The sequence below is a fragment of the Phascolarctos cinereus genome, unplaced genomic scaffold (genome assembly GCF_003287225.1).
Source record: "Phascolarctos cinereus isolate Bilbo 61053 unplaced genomic scaffold, phaCin_HiC Scaffold_726;HRSCAF=1367, whole genome shotgun sequence".
In the NCBI taxonomy this organism is placed as follows: domain Eukaryota; kingdom Metazoa; phylum Chordata; class Mammalia; order Diprotodontia; family Phascolarctidae; genus Phascolarctos; species Phascolarctos cinereus.
In genome coordinates, this window is record NW_027556098.1 from 228,886,484 (window position 1) to 228,912,888 (window position 26,405).

Below are 26,405 nucleotides of genomic sequence, written 5' to 3' on the forward strand. Positions count from 1 at the left end.
TTAATTTAAGGCAGTGGATAGAGAGCTAGCCTTACAGCCAGCAAGAAGTGGGTTCAGATCTCACTTCTGACACATATTGGCTTTGTGACCCTGGGCAAGACACTTAATCTCTAAGTCACACTTTTTCAGACTAAATTGAAGAGAAGGTACCTGCCAGTAGTAATGAAATCCCTAATTCTACAGAAAAAAAAGCTATAGTTAAGAACTACTTGCTTAATCTTAAGTCTTTGTTTGAGATGTTTATTTACTATGTGCTAAACAAGTTATAAGTGACATGAAACCCTATTTACTTTCTCTTTTTAGATACTGAATATCTTCATAAAAGAGAAAACAATGTTATGGTGTTTAATGCTGAATTGGGAACCAGTTATATTCTCGTGGATAACAGCACCATAGTATGGTTGACCATACAGTTATTTTATACATTGAAGAAATATTTTCCATAAAATACTATTATTACAGGTTCCTGAATTTATTAATTTTTTCTTTGTTGGCAGGATAAATTGGGGTATGTAGTAAGTGATTATTATGTCTCTCCTGACCGGCAGTTTGTGCTTTTTGAGCATAATTACGTTGAGGTAATGAATTTCTTTCAATATTGGATGAATCTTAGAACTAGGCGTTCATTTGACAATATCTCTGAATCTTTGGATATTGAAGGCAGGTGTTATTTACGAAATATTATTACTTCACAATAAGGGAGGGAAAGACCATTTGAACAGTAAAAGTCAGAATTAAAGAATATTATAAAAGAAATTCCAATTTTGTATGTTTAAATGCTAAAATGTAGAATGAACGTTAAGAGATATAAGTGGATACGGGCAAAATAAGTGAGATATGTAATTCATAACATTATATATATAATTTTCCATATTACCCCATGTTTCTCTAAAATTATACTTTATCATCACCATTATTAGCCCCTTTTCCCTCTGCTTCAGAAGTCTCAGGATTGCTCCAAAGTACAGTGATTTGCATATAACAGATATTCAGTAACTCTCTCTTTTAAAAGGTGTGGGGAAGATAGCATGTTATCTTAAACCACCCCTACATTCCTGAAGACAGGTCAAACTGCTACACATTCTTGCCCTGTGTCATAGATTAGTCTCGAAAGTTGACCTGATTTATTTCCCTTCTTCAAGTATAATTCCAAACACACCATCATGCATAGATGAGTGTTTATTCTTTATCTGCTATTTCACACACACACATACACACATTTTGTATATATTTCTATTTGTATTTGCTGTCACTTGTTAAAATGTAAGTTTTTTAAAAGAGTTGTTTCTTTTAAAAAAAATATTGTTGGTGTTTACATCTCTAGTATGTAGCATATAGTAGATGCTTATTAGATGTTGGTTAGTTGATTGATTGATTGATTGATTGATTGATACAGTCATTTCCAAAGGAGATTGCATAAAATTCTCCAGTAACCGGCTCACTTTATGGAAATGCTACAAACTTAGTTACATTTCCTCTTATTTTATATTTGCTATAAATGAAAAAATTGCTAGTTGTTTTTATTGCTGGTACTGGCTTCCGCCCATGAGTATTTCATAGGTTGGAGATGGACAATGAGCTGGGCCTTCAGTGGAACAGGCTGGATATTTTTTTGGGGGGAGGAGTGTGTTGCAAAACTGTCTTGTTGACCCTGACCTTCTCCTGAAAGCAAAAAGCCCCACCTTTTTTAATACTAACATTTTATTGGTGTTGCTTTATGGCAGTAAAATGGGGAATACTCTTGTCTCTGGAAAACTAAAGTTTCATTGAATTGGATTTAAATTTTGGATGGTTCTAGGCTGTTCCAACTTTCACATATAACTTCTATCCTAAAAAAAAATAGTGGCTATGAACATTCCAGTTAGCTAAGGTTTTCTGATCCTTTTATATATTTTACTGGATTCAACAATAAATTAATAGCGTATAGCAGCCTGTATTGATGTTTCTGTCCTCAACTAATGACTTGTATGTAGTTCAGGGATATCTGGACTCGTCATTAAGGGCTTTTTCTGGATTTTTTGAAAAAGGTATTAGAAAAGCAATTATAGGAACAGAATTTTTAGCAGTAGGGAAATTTAACACTCTGCTAGACTCAACAAGTATAATTTGAAAAACTGTTCCTTTGACAAATATTTATCGAGTGTCTATCAGATTCTAGGAGCTGTAGGAGATAACAGGGATGACTAGATATGCCCTTAACGAGCTCACAGCCTAATAAGCAAAATAAGTCATTTATCTGAACAAATACAATTTGAGAACTAATATGTTAAGTGCCCTAAGAGATGTTCTTTGAGAGCTCTGAGACATATGCTTCATTTCAGTTAAGGGGTGGGGTGAGGCATGGTGCTCAGAAGAGAATTTATAGAGGAGGTAATCTTAAAGATCTTATAGGATTTAGACAGGGACACAAAGTGGGGAAAGGATGGGAGAAAGAGGGGAAACATACCAGACACGGGGAACAATGGAACACGAGCATTATAGAGGGAATGCCCAAGATGTCTTCAGAGAACAGCATTCAGTATGATGACAGCATAGGATGAATAAAAAGGAGTAGCATATAAGGCGGGGTTAGAGCTGGTTTATGTAGAGCCTTGAATGTCAGGCTAGTGAATGAGAAACTATTAAAGTTTATGAGGGGAGGGGAATGTCATCAAACATTGTGCTGTAAGGAACTTAATCTGGATGGTGTGTAGGATAGATGGGAGGAGGGAAAGACTAGAAGCAGGGAAATAGGCAGTGGGGTTCTAGAGCTGCTTTGTACCATTAGTAAAGCCCGATTGTTAAATTTTCAGTGTGAGCATTTGCACTTTAAAAATTGGCAAATGTCACAAATTAGGGCTTGATTTATTGTTTTGTTGATTGTCTATACGTAGGAACATGATGGAGAAAATTTTAATAATGCAGATTAAATTAAAGTGTTTTGTGTGTCCACTCCCTCCGCCTAGAGAACTGGTTGTTAAACATCCACCAGCATATTCCTGGAAATACATTACTGCAATAATCTAGGTGAGAAGTAAGGAGGATATGAACTAATATAGTGGTAGTAGAAATGGAAAGGATCTTGTAGAAACAAAAAAACTAAGGAAGAGAGAATCAGTGGCATTTGATTGGGTATAAGAGACCAGGTTTGAAGAAGAAAGGACCAAAGATGACTTAATTTAACAACCGCCCTTTTTTTTTTAATTAAAAAAAATCTTTTCCCATTGGCCCTCTTACCAATGGAAGAGTTTTTTTCCCACCCGCAACGTTACTGTTTTAATCATTCTCTTAGTTTTGTTCATTTTGTTATTCATTAGTTCATATAGAACTTCACAGTTTTCTCTGAAACTGTCCATTTCATCATTTCTTATGACATGGTAGCATTTTATTACATTCATATGTCTTAATTTAGCAAACTTTTATTAATTGTGTTTGTTGTGCACAATGGAGTAGACGGTGCTTAATTCTGGAATACAGATATAAAAAACAGAACCACTAAGACATGGTCCTAATCTATAATGTAGTAGGCAGATACAATATGTAATATAGACAGTTAACCATATTGCAGGTTAGACTATGCATGGGAATAACTAAACTGAGATAAGGGTGGGGTCTGCCTTGGAATGAGGTGTGCTCAGGAAAGGTTTCACAAGGAATCTGTACCTGAGCTGGATTTCATCAGGTGCACATGCCCAAGATTTCAGAGTTGGGTGGTTGGGAGAGAAGTGGTTCCATGAAATAGGGAAGTCAGGAGAAACTGTTGTAGTTCTTGATGGATGGGAAATGAATGATTTATTTTTGTATAGATTGAGTTTGAGATGTCAGTGGCACATTTAGGTGGTAATATTCAGCAGGTGTTTAGAGGTGAGGGTCAGGGGGTAGCCAGGTGGTGCAGTGGATAGAGCACCTGCCCTGGTATCAGGAGGACCTGAGTTCAAATCTGGATTCAGATACTTACTAGCTGTGTGACCCTGGGCAAGTCGCTTAACCCCAATTGCCTCTCAAAAAAGGAAAAAAAAACAAGTGAGGACCCCACATTTGGGAGAATATTTGATAACCTGGAGCTATTAAGCAATAGTTGTTTATGTTTACTTTTGTCTCTTGAGTTTACATGTATGCATTTGTTTTTTCCAGTGTTTATATTACTACTAGTTTTCTTCAAGATGGAGGCCGAGGGTGAAGTTATTTTCAATTGCCATTTTCCTCCCCAGAATATCTAGTAGATTACACTGTACATAGAAGATGTTCAATAAATGTTAACTAATTTCCCATCACAAAAAAAAAAGGAAAAGTCAAGGATCCATTAGCTTTCTTTTGGTATAATTTTCAATTAACTTTAGATCCTGTTGCAGGATTTCTTTTACACCAGAGACTCATTACCTTTTTCAGTGGCTGAGTTTCTATCATACTTCTAGGAAGTAACTATCAAAGGTGATAAATCCCATGCTGAGCCAGACCCAGCTTACTTATGATTCTGTTTAATATTCTGGTCCTGACTATTGGCTGGTGGATGTGGTTGTTCTCCTTTTTTAATTTCACGGAGTTAAGAAAGCTATGCCATGAGTGCTTTGCAGAGTAGAGCCCTAATTCGATGTCAGAGGCCCTGGGTTTGAATGCTACGACTGCTACTTATTAACTGTTGACCACAGGCAGTCTTTCTGAGTCTCAGTTTTTCTTATGTACAAAATGAGGCAATTTGATTATATGATTTCTTTAAATATTTGGATCCTTAGATGTCTTCATTAACCCATTATTCATCTACCATTAATAACTTGCTCTAAAACCTTCTCTATATATGTTTCAATTTTCAACCTGCACCATGTTATAATGGATTTGAATTGAACAGGATTTGAATTCAAAAGACATTAGCTTACAAATTACACGGTAGGTAACTGTCAGCATGCCATTTAATCTCTATAAACTTCAGTTTCCTTATCTGTAAAATCTGTAATTACTGAAAGTATCTATTCTGCAGAGTTGTTTTCTGGTCAAATTATGTAAGTGAAAATACTGTGTAAAGGACTATATGTTGTTGTTCTTCAGTCTTTTTTTCTGTTATATCCTATTCTTTGTGACCCCTTTTGGGGGTCACACAAAGACACTGGAGTGGTTTGCCATTTCCTTCTTCAGGTAATTTTACAAATGGGGCCCAGGGTCACGACACAGCTAGTAAGTGTCTTGAGTCCAGATTTGAACTTGGGAAGAGAATTCTTCCTGACTCCAGACCTCGCACTATACCTACCTACCTACCTACCTACTACTCCACCTAGCTGCCTTAAAGGATTATATACATATATGCAAGTAAATGAGAACATATTTATATTTTGCTTAGCATAGTGTCTGGCATGTTGTAAGTGCTTAATAAACGGGTATTCCAAATAGTAAAATGGACTTGTGATCTCAATAATGAGGATGTTCCCTTTAATGGTACAGAACAGACCCCAGTCATGCCTGCCCATCCTGCATTACTCTTGTCTATAAACTGTTACAAGTTCAACACAGGGGCTCCACCAAAGATGCTTGGGAACTTCCTCAAATTTTTTTTATATCATGAGTATACTAGTAGAGTACAGCAATGTGACCCTAGGCAAGTCACTTAACCCTATTTGCTGCACGAGTGTGTGTGTGTGTGTGTGTGTGTGTGTGTGTGTGTGTGTGTGTATGCTTTATAGGTTGTTTACATAGAACTTCTTTCATAATCTAGAAGACCATAGACATTCTTCAATCTCTTGGGTTTTCCTATGTAGATAATTAGGTAAAACTCATTTGAGTAGGTAAAGAGCTCATCAAGGAGGCTTTGCAATGCTTGATTAAACTAATGCAATGTCATCCACAAAGTTTATCCCCTACAAATGTCCTCTCTTCATATTTCCAGATTTAAGAATTCTAATCTAAATCTAATTCTAATCTAAAATTCTGTCATATGGAAATCTCTCTGGGTCTCATTCTTTATAATTACCTTCATTTGGTTTAGTTCTCTTGTGATAATTGAAATGATGAGCAATATTAGAGGTGCATTGCACTGTGGTTTTATACAAGGGAAAGGTTATATTTCTTCCTTTAATCAGTCAGTCAAATACTTAAGGAGTACCTACTACTGTGCACGCCTCTGTACAATGCCGTGTTTCAGGCAATCAAAAGATAATGAGCCAGGCAGTATTCTAGGTGCTGGGGGAACAAGGCATGAATTGAACAGTCCCTGTTCTCAAAGAGTTTAAGCAACATAGGCCTTTATGTATTCAGAGAATAAGAACAAAAACAACTACATTTGATCTTCATAGTAAGCCTAGGATAGAGGCTGTGCAACTTATTGGATAGCTGGCTGGCCTTGGAGTCAGGACTACCTGGATTTGAAGTCCTGCCTCTGATACATACTGTTAAAAGTGAGACATACATACAGCAGCCATGTCTGGCTGTTGGCAAGTCACTGAACTACTCAGTACTCCAGGCAGCTAACTCTCAAAGACAAGTACATCTGTTATTAAGTGTCTGCTATATACTAATCACTGTGCTAAGGACTGAGGATACAGAAAGAGGCAAGAGACAGTCCCTGCCCTTAAGGAGCTTGCAACCTAAGACTAAAATAATAATATTTTAATTATTTTGAAGAGGAGAACTAGTAAAATCAGTCATTTGTAGGGGATACTGAACTTTTTCTCAGTAGCGAAATATTTAACCAATGGGGCTGACCTTGCCAAAAAAACCAAATGATTTCTAGATAGCCTTCCAAGGTCATAGTTGTTAGATTTTACTCCAAGGTTTCTTCAGGCTTACAAATCTGTCACCCTATAGGTTTATTCCATTTTATATATATATATAAATATGTGTGATACACACAAGTGTGTGTCTATCTATCTGTGTGTGTATGTGTATGCATTTGTGCACATACATATGTAATCTATCCATATAACACATACAATATTTGTATATATGACTATATGTATGTGTAAATGTATATATATATGTGTACAAACGCACGTGATTTTCCCTATAAATGCTTTACTTTAAATGCAAACCACATTTGAGCTTACCTTCTCCATTAGTTCCCACTCATTGGGGTTGTGAAATTTTTGTTGCAAGGTCAGTCCCACTAGTTAAATATTTCATTAGTGAGAAAAAGCTCAGTGTCACCTACAAATGAATGATTTTACTGTGTAATTCCTTTTCAAAATAATTAAAATGTTGAGTAAGACCAGTGCCAAAATAGATTTCTAGAGATCACTGTTAATACTTTCTGTTTGAGAAGTACCCATTTTTGTTGTTGTAATTGCTGTTTTCTTTCTAGTCTCAAAGTCACTTCCCGTTATTTGACAAAGCATTTCCTTGAGGATTTAATTTTTCAAATCGTTTTCAGTGCACCTGGGATAATATGTTTACATACCTTCATTCTGCTCATACTTGTACTTATGAGAGTATCTGCATCATTACTAGAGATGCAAAGGCCCAGAAAATAAGGAAAAATATGGCATAATAAATGTCACTTTTTCTCCAAGGATTTGGACCCTTCCTTGCCTTTGACTTATACAATTTTGGATTATTAAAATGTACTGTTTTGAATTTTGAATCAAGTGTAAAAAATAAGGTATTCCTATATTATCTGCTTCTCATTATAATTAATAAACAAATATACCTAAGTATGTATGTATGTATGTATGTATGCATGTATGTGTGTATACATATATGTAAATGTGTGTGTATGCACACACACGCACGCACACACACACATGACGGTACTTCTAAAACTATATGGTAGAAATACTTTCATAGACAATGATATTTAGCCTTAGCCCCTTTACAAGGAAAAGCAAGGGTTTTATTTTAGAGAACAAAGTGCTTGACTGTTTCCAGGGGGTGCTATTTTCAAGAAATCAAAGATTTTAATAATACTTTGCTTTAGTTCTTCCTTTCGTTGACTTTTGACCTAGTGATTGGTGGTTATTTTACTGTCTTTCTGGCTGGGATTAGGCATGAGTCGTTAACCTGGGGTTCCATGAACTTTGTTTTCCAAAATATTTTGTTAACTGTATTTGATTATAACTGGTTTCCTTTGTAATGCTATTTAAAACATTCTGAGAAGGGTGTATGGTCTTCATCATCCTTCAGAGGGTTCTGTGACACACAAAAGAGTTAAGAACTCTAGCAAAGAAAGAAAAGGGAGGAAATAATAATAGGATCCACTTAATCTTGAGTAGATTGTGTGTGTGTGTGAGAAGCAACAAAGGGTTGTCATATCACTACTCAGTATGTAACTTCCTTCTTCTGGGCCTGACCTGGACCTCATCTTCTTGAGTTCAAATCTAGCCTCAGATACTTACTAGCTGTGTGATCCTGGGCAAGTCACTTAACTCAGTTTTCCCCATTTTCCTCATCTGTAAAATGAGCTGGAGGAGGAAATAGCAAAACCACTCCAGTATTTTTATCAAGAAAACCCCAAATGGGATCATGAAGAGTTAGACAGGACTGGAAATAACTGAGCAGTAACATTAATATGCCTGGTGCTGTGGTTATAAAGGCAGAAATGAAAGTGTTATAAAAAAGCTTACATTTTATTTGGGGGAGGTAATACATACACACATAGACAAAATATTTACAAAATAAATCCAAGGTAGTTTTCCATAGGAGGAGAGGTCTGACAGGGAAAAGAGGAAAGGATTCAATCTAGGTAGTAATGCTTGAACTCAGTTTTTAAGGATTTCTAAGAGGCTGGAGTATGAAGGATGTGCATTTTAGCCATGAGAGACAGCCAATGTAAAAGCATTAAAATAGGAATTTTAAATCCACAAAAATATTAATATGAGAATAGTTCTTTGTTAAAATACCAAATAAATGTATTTGTAAATCAAATTATTTGTGATACATTTTATATTTGGAAAACGTATTAAAGATGGTAAGCTTTGCATGTGTTTGTATTTGAAAATTTCCACTTTCGATTTCCTTTCATTAACTGCCCCTCCAAAAAAAAATCAATGAGCTAGGTAGTCGCCCAAAATTTACTGAAATTTGACATCTCTAATCAGGACTGTGTTCAGACAGAGTAAGATTTAGTTGTTTTGAAACTCTAAAAGGTTCATGTTTGTAAGGGGTCGTGAAACTATAAAAAAAACTACAAAAATGTGATATTTATTATTATTGTTGTTATTATTATTATACAAATTCAGGGAAGTTTTTAAGAAAGCTACTCATTTGTGACTCAGAAAAGACCAGACTTGTCATCTGGAAGTCGTAAGCAGAAACATCTTGTGTCCATATTAAGCATCTCCATTCCCTGCAAATGAACAAAATATCAAGTAAACACTTCAGGGACCTCATGGCTATTAACAAAGCAGAATCAAATTTGCCAGATATATGGCCAGTAAATGTTAAATTAAAAAATCATCATAGAAAAAATTATTTTTATACTTTGTACTCCTAGGTCTCATTTACAAATTAAAATATCCTTAGCCAGACTCATTTCCTTAATTTTTTAAAATTCTACTGAACTTCATGTATATTTAGAAAGCCTGGAAGTACTGTGATAGGGATTTAGGAGAGAGGATTTTTTTAACTACTAATACATATTTTTTTCTTTCCAAACATAACGGATACAAAAAGACGAAACATAATTTTAACAATGACAATAAGGAAGTTCTAGGATAGGAATTTCTTTACATAAAACATAGGAACTATAAATTATTATCTTGTCCGCTTAGCTAGCTTGCCAAGAACAGGTGAGAAGATTTTTATGTACAGAATGTCATTAAGTCATTAAAAAGTTTAACTGTTTTCTTTTACAGACTTGGAGGCATTCTTACACAGCTTCATATGACATATATGATTTAAATAAGAGGTCAGTGACTTTTATATAAAATCCAGCAGGGGTTAATACTGGTTTTGGGAGAGGGAAATAAGAGATTACAATGAATCATAAATATTGTTTATTTTCTGTTTCATTTTTCTTCTAGAGAGCTGGTTTTAAATGAGAAAATTCCTGATGTCATACAGCAGATCTCCTGGTCGCCAGTTGGTCACAAACTGGTTAGTAAATGCAGATGTCCTTTCATTGGCCAGTGTTCATAACCTTGGAGTTGCTTTTGACTCTCCCCTTCATCAAGTTTTTTAAATTCTCCCTCCACAATATCTTCTTTCTCTATTTCTACTGCTACCACTTTAATACATATCACTCACCTGGATTACTGCAACTTGCTTCTCTTCTCTCCCCCTTCCATTTCATTCTCTATGTCGCTATCAATCTAATCTTATGGATCTATGGGTCTATTCGTGAAATTCCCTTTGCTCAAAATTCTTCTGTGACTGTTTGCTGTAAAAAGTTCAAACTCCTTTTACTGGAATTCAGACCTTCTTCAATCTGGCACCACACCTAACCTTATCTCTTATTACTCCCTTCCACATAATCTACATTCCATTTAGACTAGACTGTTTGCCCAACCCCAAACATACTTAGTGCATACTAAGTGCTTTTTTTACTTCTGTGCCTTTGTCTGCATGCCTAGCATGTCCTTTTTGCTCATACCTGTTAAATTTTTGTCCTTAAAGGTTTAACCAAAAAGCTTCCTGCATGAGGCATGCCCAGTGAGGCAGCTAGGTGGTATAGTGGATAGAGCACCAGGCCTAGAGTCAGGAAGACCTGAGTTCAAACCTGGTCTTAGACACTATCTCTGTGACCCTGGGAAAGTCGCTTAACTTCTGTGAGCCTTGGTTTCCTCAATTGTAAAATAAGGATGATAACCCTACCTGTCAGGGTTGTTGTGAGGATCAAATGAGATAATAATTGTAAACATTTTGTGCCTGGAACATAGTGCTATATAAATGTCAGCTGTCATCGTCATCATCATAATCATCATGAAGCTTACCTTGATTCTCCTAATTGCTGTTGGCCTCATGGACCTTACATAGCACTTTGGATCTCTTTGGTGCTTTTATCGTATAATATTGTGTGTCATATTTATTGTTTATATTAGGGAAGAGATAAAGTGTTATCTGGTTTCAGCTCCACTGGGTACCCCTGGTTCTGTTTCCTCCTTGCTTTCCAGCTTCTTTCTTGTTTTACTCCATTAGATTATAAGCTTCTTGAGGCCAGAGACTGTCTTTCTTTGTATCATTTGTCTCTCCAGTGCTTAACACCAGTGCCTAGTGCAGAGTAGGCACTGGATATTAATTGAATTGAATTATCTAAACTTGGTATCTTTAGCACCTAGCAGAATGCTCTTCTATAATAAATGTTTGTTGAATGAATTGAATGTCCTATTATGATTGTTATAGACAGGGACAGTATTCTACTTTTAGATCATTTAACCAAGTTCTCCCTCACAGGATTACATTTCTAGATTTGGAAGATACCCCAGTACCATTCATTTTACAGATGGGGAACAAGGAATCTTGTGCTATGAACAAGGTTAGGTGGTTAAGAGGTTAAGTGATTTGCCCAAGATCAAATAGGAATTGGTAGGTAGCAATTGTACCTTGGTCATCTATGTCCAGAGCTTGTCCTATCCCATCACTGCAGAAACAGAGAAGGCCACCCAATACCCAGGGTCATTTTCAATGTTTATTTGTTTAATAGACTTCAGTATGGCATAGTGGATAATGAGCTGACTTTGAAGGGAGGAAAGCCTGGTTTTAAATACCACCTCTGAAACATAACTCCCTGTGTGACCTTGGGCAGGTTCCTTAACTAACTCCCAGTGCTTTGAGCAATTCTATCAGACTGTGAGATACAGAAGGTGCTCATCTTCATTAATACGGGGAGTTTCCTTTTCCAGGGTCTCCCTAGGCCTCTAAAATCACAGGTCTGTCTAGTCCTCTCCCCATGACAGCTGCCATTACCAAGTAATTCCTCATCAAATGGCCAGACTGCTGGCTTCCTGATTAAAAAAAAAATTAATTATACTCAGGAAGATTATAATAATGAAATAATACAGTAAAATTATTGCATGCACTTAAAGGAAATTTTATGTCCTTGAGCTCTAGAATTAGTAGACAAGAGGTAATAGTGAATCATTGAAGGTTTTTGAGCACAAGAGTGTAATAGATAGATAGGTTTTAGGAGTATTCATTTCATAGCAAATGAAAAGGAGTGTAAAATGAAAGTAGAGGTTAGAGGCACCAACTTCAAGGTTCTTTCTGTGGCCCAAGTGAGAAGGCCTTGAGTAAAGAAAAGAGTGTGTGAGAGATGCTGTGGAATTTGGATCAGTTCATTGTATATGGTGGTTGAGAGAGAAGAATGAGTCAAGGAAGACTTCAGGAGTGGAAATGTGGGAGACCAAATGGAGGCTAGTGCCATAAACAGAAATGGAGTAGTTTTGAGAAAGGATGGGTTTTAGGAAAGATATAAGGAGTTCCTTTTTGGACAGGTTGGGTTTGAGATGCCTTTGGAATATCCACTTTGAAATGTCCAGTAGGCAGTTGGTAGTGCCCAGCCGGAATTGAAAAGAGTGAGTGGGATTTGACTGAAATACTTTGGAATTGCTTGTGTATAGGTAAAAATTGAACTAGTAAGTAAACTAGAGAGCTAATGAGATCATCAAGGGAAAGAATACAGAGGAGAGAAGAAAGCCGAGAACTAAGATGGAGCTTCCAGGCACATCCCACATCTAATGGATGAACATCCAGCAAAAAATGAGCTGGATCCCCCATGCCAATAATATCCCTGGTTGTCATGCAAATCAACTTGGGAGGACTGAAAAGGGATAGATTAATTTGGTGAAGCTAGTGACCTTTGCCCTACTTCCCAACAGTATACAATATTGCCTAATTATATATATAAATAAAAAAAACTTAAAACCACAAAACTCAAATAAAAAGTATTTGATGATGTTGATACTTTAATAGCACACATCCAGGCTGTGACTGATGGAAAACTACGAAGCTTTGAGGCTACTATACTATAGGACATAAGGTGGAAAATAACTTCATCAATGAAGCAATCAACACTGTATTTATTAAGTGACTACTATGTGGTAGGTGCTGGGGATACCAAAGATGAAACAATCTTGATTTATCCTGCCCATCCTTGAGTATAACTAGCCTAAGTTTTGCTTTTTCCTATATTTTTATTATATTTATTTCCCACTATGTTTTGAAGATATAATCTTAATTTAAATAGCTGTGTTAGAAGGTGTGCTAATGCATTATTCGTATTGTTTTCTTATAGGTATATGTTTGGAATAATGATATTTATATGAAAAATGAACCACATTTGCCAAGTTTGAGGATCACCTTTAATGGAAAAGAAAATGAAATATTTAATGGGATAACTGACTGGGTTTATGAAGGTACAGTTTTTTTAAAAAAACTTTTTAAAACCAGAAAATGTGAATGTTTAGTTAAAAGTGATAGATTTTCTTACATGATTTTGAAAGTAAATGTCTATTTTAGAGTACAGAAAACATGTTAGTTTATAAGCTAAAGAAATACTTTACACTAGCCTGTCTTATAAATTATTAGACCACAGGGGTTTGCAATAAACTTTTAGGTCTGTGGCCACAGACTTAGGTTTAGATAACTTTCCAGGCCTTGGAGACCGATGAGTGAACAGATTGAAGTCAAATATTTTCCAGCCAGATCTATCTTAGTAACAGTAGTTGATAAGGAAAGAAAAACAACGTCACAACATTCCACGCAGAGACAGAATAAAACCTAGGGGGTGGGGACACTGGGGAGAGAAAGCCAGTGTTCCAGAGTATTTGTGCCCATTTGCTGTTAGAAAAAACTTGGTTTCCTGCTTTTAAAAGTGGGGAAAATGATTAGAGATAACATTTGTTAAAATGTGGAGGTCATTAGTATCAACAGCTTTTGAAAGTGATGTTTGAGTGTTTCATGCACAGTGAATGTGTTGATCAAATGTATAGTAGGCTCTTTTGTAGTTGCCAGACTAACAGGGATTTTGAGAAAGTTCCCAAATTCCTTGAAGGTTGTTCTGATTAAAGAGATCCAACCTAATTACTATTATTTGTTTGCAAATGAATCATTTTTATAAAGAACGGAACACCGCACCTTTCAACTGCTTGAATCTAGTGTTTTTTAAAAGTCAGAGAAATATTGGAACAAAGAAATTGTTCCTCGTAAAGAGGTAAAGTTGGAAAGGACTTTAAGGTGATAATTTAGTTCAGTTCTCTCATTTGGAGAGGGAGTCAGAGGCCTCGAGAAGACAACTAAGATCACACAGTAGAACTGTGACCCTGAGGCTCAATTATATTCCCAGGTCATCTGATTGTTGTAAATGATATTAATTTACTTTCCTTACTTAGATTAGAGCTTTAAGCTCTGACTCTATCTGATCTAAGAATCAGTCACTTGCAAATGCATGTTTTAATGGCCCTGGGTGTATTTTCTAATGCAGTAACTACATGCTTATACAATAGTATTGCTGGATAGATAATTATGATTCCATAGACACTGGTACAGCTCCACTCCACCCTGTCATTTTGGTTATCTATCTGGACAAACTTTGCACTGAACTGCAGAAACCTCTGCCTTCACTGACATAAGAACTAGAATGAACAAACCATAGGACTTTCAGAGACTTTGTGGGTATAGAAATGGGGAGGAAGGGGAGAGGCTGTGAAAAAACATCCAGGGGACTTGACCTGAAAGGATCAGTCCTTAGGTAGGTTGGGGGTTGATATCTTCTTTCCAGAAATCTTTCAGGACACTGAAAAATTTCCCACACTTTGTTACATTTCCAGAAAACCTACCAATTAGAGATCCATTTGATTTTAAAAGCATCCTTTTTTGTTAACTTATTAGAAGAAATGGTAGTGGAAATGGCATTGGTTGTGAAATCAAAGAACAAATCACTAAGCATTTCAGGCAAGGTTTCTCACTTGTAAAATATTGGAGTTCAATTATATAGTCAATAAAGGTTCTTTTAGCTCTGGAAATTATGATAGGAAGAAAAAAGGAATTTTGACTTGGGATGGGAGAAAGGAGATAAATAGATTTGGAAATTTCTTTCATTGAAACCCTTAATTCTTCTCTTCATTTTCTCTTCTTTTTCTTCCTCTTCAGGTCCTTTTCAATTCAATTCAGTTAAACATTTTAATTACCTGGTACTTGCAGAGAATCTGCTAGGCAGGTGGGATTACAAAGAAAAGAAAGGCCCTGCTCCTTGGAACTTAGATGCTCTTTTCTCTTCTTTCTCCTCTTCCCCCTTCACATCCTCCTCCTCTTCTTCCCCCTCAGACTCCACCTTCTCTTCTTCCTTATCCTTTTCATTCCTCTCTCTTCATCTTCCCTGATTTCCTCCTATACTACATAGCCCCTAATTATGAGTCATAGAACTCAGACTATATGCCTATCAGTTAGCCATTTCTGAATTGGCCTGGAAATCTAATCACCTATAACATAGGAAAATGCAGTCTACATTCTGAAACCGTAGCAATTAAAGAACTTTAGAGACACATTCCATTGGAAAGGGTACCTTATAAGAAAATGATTTAGGAACCTTCCTTGTACTCCAAGTTGATTAGCATAGACTTTGATTTATATGACAACTCAAATTTATTTAAAACTTTAAGATTTATGAAGTAATTGCTTTATAGTCACTTTATGAGGAAGGTGCAGTGTAAGTGTTTTCTCCATAATACAGATAGGGAAAGTGAGAGGCATTGCCCTTGACCACAGGTAACCATCAGAGCAATGATTTGAACCCAGGCCTGCTGCCTTTAGGTCTAATTTCTGTTCTACCGGGGTGAGCCTGCATTTATTGCTTGCTGAGCCTTGACAGTATTTTTTTTTCTTTGCACAGGGGAGGCAATGGGGTTGTAACTTGCCCAGGGTCATACAGCTAGTAAGTGTCTGAGGCTGGATTTATTCCTGAGATTTGACAGTCTTGACAATATAAGTTAAGATTTTCTTTCCATCCACAAGCGCATTCCATTCCAAGGGAGGATGAATGAGGTCCCTTTGGATCTAGGAATGTTCATATTAAAGATGGAGAAAGAGGAATTAATAGAAGATCCCTTGAATGTTAGAGTTGGAAGTTTCCCCATCAGTAATCTTCCTCCCCTTTCACCTGTGGCCCCTTAACCCTCAATTTAATCAATTATGTTTCCTCTCCCCACATACACACAAAATCCAAAGTGATTCCCTGAAGCTGACCTCAATTTAGCATTGTCCTGATTTAATAAAATCACACTAATATATGAATGATCCTTTAAGGCAAGGGTTCTTAAGCTGAGGCAGATCAATTTGTTTTCTTAGTAATTTGATAACTATTTCAACATCATTGGTTTGCTTTATAATCACTTTTACTTATATATATGTTTGCTTATACATTTAAGAGGCAGCTAGGTGGCACAGTAGATAAGAGTATTAGTCCTGGACTCAGGAAGACTCATCTTCCTAAGTTCAAATCTGGCCTCAGACTCTTACCAGCTGTGTGACCCTGGGCAAGTCACTTAACCCTGTTTGCCTCAGTTTCCTCATCTGTAAAATGAGCTGGAGAAGGAAATGGCAAACCTTTCTAATATCTCTGCCAACAAAACTCCAGATGGGGTCACAAAGAATTGGACATAACTGAACAGCAAATACATTTTTTAAAAAAAGTTATTCTCAGAAGGCTGTAGAATTCACTATACTACAAAAAGGGCCCATGGAACAAAAAAGGTTAAGAACCCATTCTCTAAGGGACATTTAATTTCCCAAAGAGGAATTCATTGATACAGCAAAATCTCTTAACAGGGAGGCGGCTCAGTGGATACAGCACTGAAGTTGGAGTCAGGAAGAGAACTCCAGTCTCAAGACACTAGTCCTGGGACTCTATGCAACTCACATGACTTTCATGTACCTAAGTTTCCTCATCTGTAAAATGGGGATAATAATAGTACCTACCTCCCAGGGTTGTTGTGAGGATCAAATGAGATAATATTTATAAAATGCCAGACGGGGCATGAATGGGGGAGATTATTTTGGGTTATAGTGCTTTATGAGTCATTTAAGGGTCATTTCCCCTTCCTTTTCTGACAGGAGGCAAATTATGTAGAAGCAGCATTGTTTATGCTTATTGAGTATCTTCCACTTTTTCTCCGTTGCCTTTGCCACTGTTTCAGTATCCTGTGGGGGTATGGTACTGAGAATCCTGGTGGGAGGGGAGGGGCAAGGATGGATTGATGAGAGAGGATGTTTTGACCCAATGGATGTTTTAAAATTGGAGTAGAGGATCCGAGAGGGTCTTCTGTACCTGATTTAGTTGGTTTTTAGTATCCTTCTAAGTATTAAAATATAGGGGATTCTAAAATGCAAAAATTGAGGAAGGATGATTTACTTTGCAATGGTGACAGAACATATAACAGGAATAAAATAGCATTATTCTATTTAGAAATCCAAATTCAGAAAATATAACTTACATTTATTTATGTGTATTACTTTGGTTTTGGAAGCCCAGAAAATGTAAAGTGGTGCATTTAGTTGAACTCTACTGTAATTACTTAAGCTTAATGAGAACAATATTTGTGATGCCAAAGCCAATTTATCAGATATTTCTTGTAACTGAAGAATTTATATCTTTTTTTTTCCCCAGAGGAAGTCTTTAGTGATTACTCCGCTCTGTGGTGGTCTCCAGACGGCACTTTTCTAGCATATGCCCAATTTAATGATACAAAAGTTCCTATCATGCAATACTCCTTCTATTTTGATGAATCATTTCAGTACCCGAAGACTATTCAGCTTCCATATCCAAAGGTCTGTGTTCTATTTCATATAGTGTTTCGGTAATTTGATTAAAAGAGAATGGTTTCCTTTAATCCATTCCTGCTAATGAAAATATTGTCAGTCTCTCTTCAACAGCTTGCTGTGATTACTCTTGCTGAAGTCAACAGCATCTGGCAATTTTAAAGTATTTTTATTATCCCAGGAAAGAGTGTGATTTAAGGTTTTGTAATTTCTCCAAAAACTTTGAGGAATGACAAGCAGAAAAAATTGGAAACTGCTTTTGAAAGAGAGATAGGGGGAAATGGAAATGTTTGAATGAGACATCTCTAAAAGCAAAAGAGGAGTAGGTAATGAAGTTAGATGGTCTCAAATGAAGGAAATGGTAGTTGTAATGGTAAAATTGAACAATGGGAGTGATGTATATTACTTTGTAAATTGAGTTTATCCTAGGCATGAAACATTTGTCGTTGTAGCAGCTTAGTATGTCAAGTTCAGAAAGATGTTCTTACTAGGTCTTTTAGGAAGTTTTTTGTTTGTTTTTAAGAATCAGTTGTGGGGTAGCATGGCAGCACAGTGAATAGAGAACTGGAATCAGGAGGACCTGAGTTCAAATTCAGCCTCAAACACTTAATAGCTGGGTGACCTTACCTTGGGTAAGTCACTTAAACCTCGATTGCCTCCAAGAAAAAAAAATTAGTTGCATACTCTGTGTTTATATTCATAAAGATTCTTGGGGACCTAAGAGCACCCTTAGAAGCGAGTTAGAATAAACCTGTCACTTTACAGATGAAGTGATTTGCCCAAGGTCACTCAAGTAATTAGAGGCAGAAGAGGGTTGCAAAGTTCATTTCTCTGTCTAGTATACCTGAGTGCCTCTCAAATACGTTGTTCAAGCATTAAACAGACACTTATTAATCATCAACTACATGCAAAGTGTCGTGCTAGTTGCTAGGAATACAGAGTCAAAAAAAGAAATAATCCCTTCCCTGAGGGAGCTTAGCTAAGAGAAGAAGATGGTATAAGGAAGGAACATAGCCAGAAAGATTTGAGTTCAGTACTGGTCCAGGCAAGTATTTACCCCTAGACTCGGTTTCTTCATCTATGTAATGGATGTAATAATAGGCCTTACTTCAAAACATTATTGTGAGGAGCAAATGAGGTAATGTATGAAAAGTGATTTATTAGCTATAGCCAAAAGTCAATAAACATTTATTAAGCACTTACTACATACCAGATTCTGGTAATATAATTCAATTTGGTAAACATTTATCAAGTAGCTACTACATTGTGTGTGTGTGTGTGTGTGTATGTATTTATATATATATATATATATGTGTGCGTGTGTGTATATATATATGAGTATATATATAGTGTGTGTGTATATATATATATATACTATGTATAATATATATACACTATATATACTGCATAATATATAATATTATAATATAATATTATGATAATAATATACTAACTTATATTCTAATGGGAGAAGTAAACACATTGAAAAAAAGTTGAAGGGGAGATAAAGGTACCCAGTGGGGGAGCATCACAAAGAAAGTCCAGGAAAAGCTGAGTGCAGCCTGGAGGAGAAAGAAGACATGGCTGGCCTGGGTGTATTTTAAAAAGGAGACTCTTGGAAATCAGTCAGAGGAAGAGCCTGCTGCTACAGAGGGTACTTCCAGTATATGACTGAGAAAGTCTGGAAGAGTCAGGCGTGTAGCTTTAAATTGCATCTACCCTACAAAATAATATTTTAAAGACTGTTGTTTCTTTATATCACAGGTAATTAGAGTCTAGGTTCATCCCTTGACATAAAACCTTATTTAAATGTTAACTTTTATTTCTCCTTGAGGGTGGGGGTGGGATACACAGATAAGTAACTGTAAGTCATTTTGAAGAGTGAGGGGGCAATAAGTACTGGGAAAGGAATGAGGAAGAACTTAGTCTAGATAGGACATGAACCCAGTCTTCCAGGAAGATTGGGATTCTGAGAGTCAGAGGTGAGAGGGGAGTGAATGTATTGTAAGCAAAGAAGAAGGACAGCCTGGTCCAAGACACATAAGGCAGGAAATAGAAGGTCAAAATTCATCCAGATTTCTTACTTAAGACTATTTTAGAATTCTACCACTGTAGATATGTATTTCTGATGAGAAGTTGTGACTTTAAATATATTTATGTTATTTCAACACCAAATTATTGACTCTAAGTCTGGTTCATTATAGACAAAAGCTCATTCTTCTCTTCAGAAGTTTCCCAAGTGATTTAGAAAGAGTACTGGTTTTGGCACTGGGGGACCAGAATTCAAATCTTGGCTGAACCATTTATGACTTGTGTGACCTTGGGAAAGTCACTTAAACTTCTCTACTCAAGTTTCCTCATTTATAAAATGAGAAGGTTGGTCTAGATGACTCTCCCAATCTCTTCCAGATCAATGTCTAGGACTTTATATCTGGTTACTAAGTCTTCTGGCCATGCAGTATGTGCTTCAGAGTGGCTAACCATCCATAACCTTTGATATTTGAGGATCACCGTATATTTGTCAGTAACCAAAGTCAATTCAACAATCTGTTCCCTGCATATATAGACCATGTAAACTGGGGGGTGTAGGTGGTGGCTTACTTTCACAGACATCAGTCAAATCATCTGACCCAGTAAAAATAAGTGATAAGATGTTCAGTTAGTTGATTAGTCAATTGTTTGATTAATTGGAATCAATCATAGGATTCAGACTAAATGTGAGAAATCCTTGGAATTAGAGTCAAATTGTGCAAGAATTATATTTGGATGGGCTAAGGAAACTTGGCCGTGTGATCTCATGTTAGGGATCACCTTATCCTTACAAATAACACTTCTTCATGAGCTGTAAAAAAAAAATCATGAAAACAGTTGTTTTTTTTAATAGGACTACATATTATGCTGAATTGACTTGTTCATCTACATGAATATCAAAAGACACAGATGAACGAGTTGTCCTTAAGTGATTTGACTTGGTCTACACAGGAGGAAATAGTTGATTTCTCAGTGTGTGATAATTAATTTAGAGACAAAGAACATCAATTTAAATATATTTAGTTTATGGAAAAATGCTTTGTATTCACAAAATACTACTTTTGTATATTTTTAAAAATTGTTTCTTCCCCTAGGCAGGAGCATCGAATCCAACTGTAAAATTATTTGTCATTGATACCACAGCTGTCAATGAAACTACTAATGCAACTTCAGTACAGATTGTAGCTCCTGCTTCTATATTAATAAGGTAAGGTTGCTGGCCCTGAAGTTCTGGACTGTTATACAGCTTTAGAGTTTCTTAGCAATCATGTTGAGATTTTTCAGATTATGGGTCTGGCAAGTACATATGTACCCTTCCCCCCCCAAAAAAAAAGAAGTTGGGATTCCATAGCCAGAAAATGATTACAGACTTCACAATTGATCATTTATTTGGAAATCTTTATTTCCTTTTGGTAATTTCAGCCAGTGTTGTTGTTTGGAAATTCTTATCTGTTCCTGAAACATCTTTCCATAAAACAGTACTCTGTAGTTCAAGTCAAAACCATAGGGCAACTGCCTGATGGGTGACAAAGTGTCAGACTTGGACCCTGGAGGATCCGAGTTTAAGTCCTGTCTCAGACTAGCTGTATGACCTTGGGTAAGTGATCTATGTGCTCTCAGTTTCAGTTTTCTCATCTTTAAAATGGAAATAATGGTAGCACCTCTCTAACAGAATTGTTGTCAGGATCACATGAGATATGGAAATTGCTTTGCAAATGAAAGTGCTCTATCAGTGCTAGTGGTTGCTTTTAGGATATTAGGACTTAGGTATCATCTAGAAAGTTCATTATACTTTAAAAAGGAAATTGGTGTTAGTAAATAGACAGATTCTGACCCCAGCAAGATTCAGTGCTCAAAAGAGCATTGAGTTGGCCACTACAGAATGTAGTATATGGACTGTTTGAGGTCTATAGTGTTTTGTTTTGACTTTATATTCCCAGAACCTAGTACAGTGTGTTAAGACATGCCAAGTACGAATTCAGTATGGTGTCAAATTGAACTGAGGACTGACCTACAACTTTTTAAAGTGGCAAAGCAGTTATTATGGACAGTTTTTCTTTTATTCTGCTATAGACTTTTCATATTTTCCCCTATTTATGTGTCTTCTTTTTCCTTAAATCAAATGTGTCACAGCTACCCTGCAAGTTGTATGTTAGTTATTAATCCCGTGGGTTGATGAGGCATGTCAGAATTTTACACTTAAATGGAGAAACCCAATGAAATAATTAAAAGCAAACGTTTGTCCTGACACACTTAAGTTTGTCCCAACACACTAGTTTGTCCGGAGACAGACATTTTCCCACCAGTTTAAAGAATTGTTTTGGTTGATTCTCTTTCTGACTTTTGGCTGTGACTGACACATAGCCACGTACCATTTGATATTTCTTGTATGCCTATTGTAAAAGCCTGCTAGATTAACTCTGATTTTTCAACCTAAATTTTCAGGGAGGATTTTTTTTTTAATGTACCAATGTGTTTGCTAGTGCAGTAAAGTCAAGCAACATTGGGCTTGTGTTTTTTCCCTTCTGTTAATGAAACATCAACCTGTCTTTATTCTTTTACATTCCTTATACTGAACCAGTGGTAAAGATTCTCTGGTGTTAGGTTAATTCAAAAAAGCATTTATTAAGTGCCTTGCATTTGCAAGATGCTAATCTTTCATTTCCTTGTCAGACATATTTCCAAAAGAACTCTTTTTTTAATTGGAAATGCCATGGAAACAAATACATTCTTACAAAAAATTATTCCAAGCACATCACTTGATTGTGCTAACATCAAGTGAGGGTGCCATATTTTCAAAACCACCCAGCTATATTTTGGTACTGTGACATGCTTTATTTTCTGGGCAGCATTAAAAGAAGGAGTAGTGCTAAGTTAATTCAAGGAATACTTGCCAGTCAGTAAAACACATCAGTTAAGCACTCTTTGGTATGTTACCCAGCAAATTTCCCTGAAATATTTCAGTAAAAGAACATTACATTAACTTTCTCTCCAATCCAGCCAATCCAGTACTACAATCAGTTACCTCCAGTTTCTTTTTCTTTCTCTTCTTTCTTCCTTTTTTGAGACTGAGTCTCCCTATCTTGCCTAGACTGGAAGTGTGGAGGCCTCTAATAGGTCCAATCCTAATAACGATTGACACAGGAGCTTTGGCCTTCTCTGTCTCTGAGTTTGGCTGGTTCACCTCTCCTTAGGTACCAAATTCAGTGCAGACACCCAACTGACATAGCTTATTATAGCTCCAAACTCCTGAGCTCAGTTAATTCACCAGCCTTACCCTTCCCGATAGCAGGGATTACAAGTGTGTGCCACAGTGCCTTGCCTCCTTCTGGTTTCCTGAGCAATTTAGCTTCACACAGGTGAAGTATGACATAGCTTTAGTATTTTTTTCCTCCTAATTTGCCCTCCCACATAGAAAGGCTTAAACCACTATTTGAAATAAAACAATGAGTGACCGGTAGTATGCAAGAATAACTCCTTCTTCTAAATTTTTGAATAAAGTTGAGTAGATATGTTCCTTTATTGAATTTTTATGGCTCCTAGACTGAAAACAGTGTCTAAGTTAAAATCATCCAATAATTACAAAAACATTCAGAATTAAGAAGGATTTCGGTCTCTAGATAGTCCACAGACTACTTGGAGAAGAATATTCTTTTTTTTTTTTTTTGAGGCAGAGTTAAGTGACTTGCCCAGGGTCACACAACTATTAAAGAGAAGAATATTCTTTACAACATACCCAGCAAGTGATCATTCAGCCTTTACATGAAGATCTCCAGTACAGGGGAACCTACTTCTTCAGGCTAAGCATCCCATTTTTCTGTAGCTCTTATTACTAGACATTTTTTCCTTATATCAAGACTAAATTTTCTTCTTACAACTTCACCCATTGTTTCTAGTTTTTTCCCCACCATCTCTCCCTTCTGCAATTCATTTTCCATATCATAGCTGCTGCAATAACCTTCCTAAAGGCCACCTCTCAAGTCAGCTTTGCACTGTGCCTTTCTCCATCCCTCTCCAGTGACTGTTGTTTCTGGGATGAAATACAAACCCTTCTATTTTGCATTTAAAGCTTTTCATAATCTGTCCCTTTTGTGCTTTTGCATTTTCTTACATATTACCCTCTGCCTAATATTCTATGATCTAACTATACTGACTTGATCTTCTGCATGCATGTAGCACCATTTCCTACCTCTGTGCTTTTGTATTGGCTATCCTGTATGCCTGGAATGCACTCCCTCCTCACCTTAGCCTCTTGGAATCCCTGGGTTCCTCCAATATTGAGTTCAAGTGCCAACTTCTACATGGAGTCTTTTCTGAGCTCCCTGGTTGCCAGTATCCTACCTCCTGTTACCATCATGTATTCTGTGTGTGTGTGTGTGTGTGTGTGTGTGTGTGTGTGCGCGCACGCGCGTGTGTGTGCGCCTGTAGTCTCCTCTATTATGATGGAAGCTCCTTGAGGACAGGCGCTGTTTTAACTTTTTTCTTTGTATCTCCAGCTTTTAGTGTGTCCCTGGTACTCATAAGTTCTTAATAAATATTAAATTTATAATTTGGCAATTTCTCCCAGTTTTAAGTTATCATCCACTTTGATAAACAATTTTATCCATATCATTGATGAAAAATGTCAAACAGCCTAGGGACAAGTAGTCTTCTATTGACCCACTGTATCCTACACTTTGGCTTGGCCATTTAACCCATTTTAGATCTACTTACTTGGACTGTCATCTACTTTAAATCTTTTCCAATTGTTTTTCACAAGAATTTTTACCAAATTGGCTCTCAGTGATCACTGCTTCTTTTTCTAGGTGCTTATTAACTGTCTTCTTAATGATATGTTCTTGAATCAAAGTCAGCTTTACTGACCTGTAGTTACAGACTTTCTTCTCTTCCTTTTCTTGAAAGCAGACATTTGTCCTCTAATCCTTTGATACCTCTCTTATCATCCACAGCGTTTTAAAAGTCACTGATAGTTGTTCAGCAGTCACACTTACTAGCTATTTCAGTACCTCAGTATGAGCATTGTTAACTGATAATGCCCAGTGGGAATCTCAAGAGAGGAGTTGTTGTTGTTGTGGTTGCTAAGTTGTATCCGACTCTACAACACTTTTCTCGGCAAAGGTACTGAAATGGTTTGACATTTCCTTCTCCAGTGTGTCTCCATTTTACAGATGAGGAACTGAGGCAAATGGGGTTAAGTAACATGCCTAGGGTCACAGAGCTAGTAAGTGTCTGAGGCCAAATTTGAACTCAGATCTTCCTGACTCTTGGCCCCATGCTCTCTCCACTACACTACCTAGCTGCCCTCAAAAGAATGCACTGGATTAATGTCTGAGTGGAATGTTCTGATATCCACTATTTGGAGAGATGTAGGCTAGATGATAGCTAGGCCAAAGATTAGGCACTAATGATTTAATACCAATTTGGAAAGAAGTCTCCAGTGTTTTGAATAGGGATGGTGTGGGCAGTAAGCATGCCTTTGTGTAGGACAGTGACTAGCCACCTCTGACACATAGATTGAAGATGACAATTGAAGTGATGTCGAGTGGCACTTCTGACTCATCTGTGACTCAGTTGTGAAGTTCAGTCAGGTACTAGAACTGCTAGGCATAAGATGGAAAAGAAGGTGCAGAGGCCCCAGGGATATTCAGTGATGCTTCTTGTCCATTATGTAAGGATCAAAGACTACATGTAGTTAGTGGCTCTTTATCCTTCCAGCCAATACTCCTAACTTACATTTCTGTATTACTCTAAGATGTTCAGAGTATACTTCTTTCCTTTGAGACAGATGATGCAAATATTCTTTTTTTTTTCAAAGCAAAGGTATTTAATGAAGTGGTATACTAAGCAAAGTGTCAACAAAATATTTTCCCTATAAATCTGAGACACCCTCTCTCATAGCATTCATAAGAAGAGTGGACATGAGGGACAGCCTATGCAAAGTTAGGCTGGCAATTAGGTGATGAATCTTTTCTTTTCCCTTCATTTTCTTTTATTTTTATTCTTAACAAACACTAAATAATAAAAGCATTTTCATTCCATATACATTGTGGAAAAGAAGGGAAAATTGTGCATAAAACGGAAAATCTCTAATATGTAGAGATTGTCTTTCTTTTTTATTAATTTATTTTGATTTATCAACATTCACTTCCATAAGCTTCTGAATTTAAAATTTTTCTCCCCCTTCCTCCCCACCTCCTTTCCAAGACAACATGCAATCTGATATAGGCTCTACATAAACATTCCTGTTAAACATATTTTCATATTAGTCATGTTGTAAGGAAGAATTAGAACCAATAGAAGGAACCTTAAGAAAGAGGAAACAGAACAAAACAGAAGGAAAAAAAGAGGAAATAGTATGCTTTGATCTGCATTCAAACTCCATAATTTTTTCTTTGCATGTGGATAGTATTTTCCATCATGAGACTTTTGGAGATTTTAGATCCTTGCATTGCTGAGAAGAGCTAAGTCTATCAAAGTAGTCATCACACAATGTAGCTGTTACTGTGTATAACATTCTTCTGGCTCTGCTAACTTCACTCAGAATTACTTCATACAAGTCTTCGCAGGTTTTTTTGGAAGTCTACCCACATAGCACAATAGTATTCCATTACATTTCATCTACCACAAGTTGTTCAGCCATTCCCCAATTGATGGGCATTCCCTCAATTTCCAATTCTTTGCCACCACAAAAAAAGCCGTTATAAATATTTTTGTACATGTGGGTC

The 26,405-nt window shown here is 36.5% G+C and overlaps 1 protein-coding gene across 5 annotated transcripts in view; it reads left to right on the top strand.

The window, feature by feature from the left end:
- Positions 1–26,405, top strand: part of DPP4 (dipeptidyl peptidase 4) — a 296,755-nt gene that overhangs the window by 23,349 nt on the left and 247,001 nt on the right. For all 5 annotated transcript variants that reach the window (XR_013483048.1, XM_021004926.2, XM_078146997.1 and 2 more), the window contains exons 4-10: positions 304–395; positions 498–578; positions 9,753–9,805; positions 9,921–9,993; positions 13,130–13,250; positions 17,498–17,658; positions 20,775–20,887. Coding sequence is in view for 4 of the 5 variants with exons in the window: in XM_021004926.2 (XP_020860585.1) it covers positions 304–395; positions 498–578; positions 9,753–9,805; positions 9,921–9,993; positions 13,130–13,250; positions 17,498–17,658; positions 20,775–20,887 (694 nt within the window). In the remaining variant the exon portion in view is untranslated. The remainder of the gene's footprint in view (positions 1–303; positions 396–497; positions 579–9,752; positions 9,806–9,920; positions 9,994–13,129; positions 13,251–17,497; positions 17,659–20,774; positions 20,888–26,405) is intronic.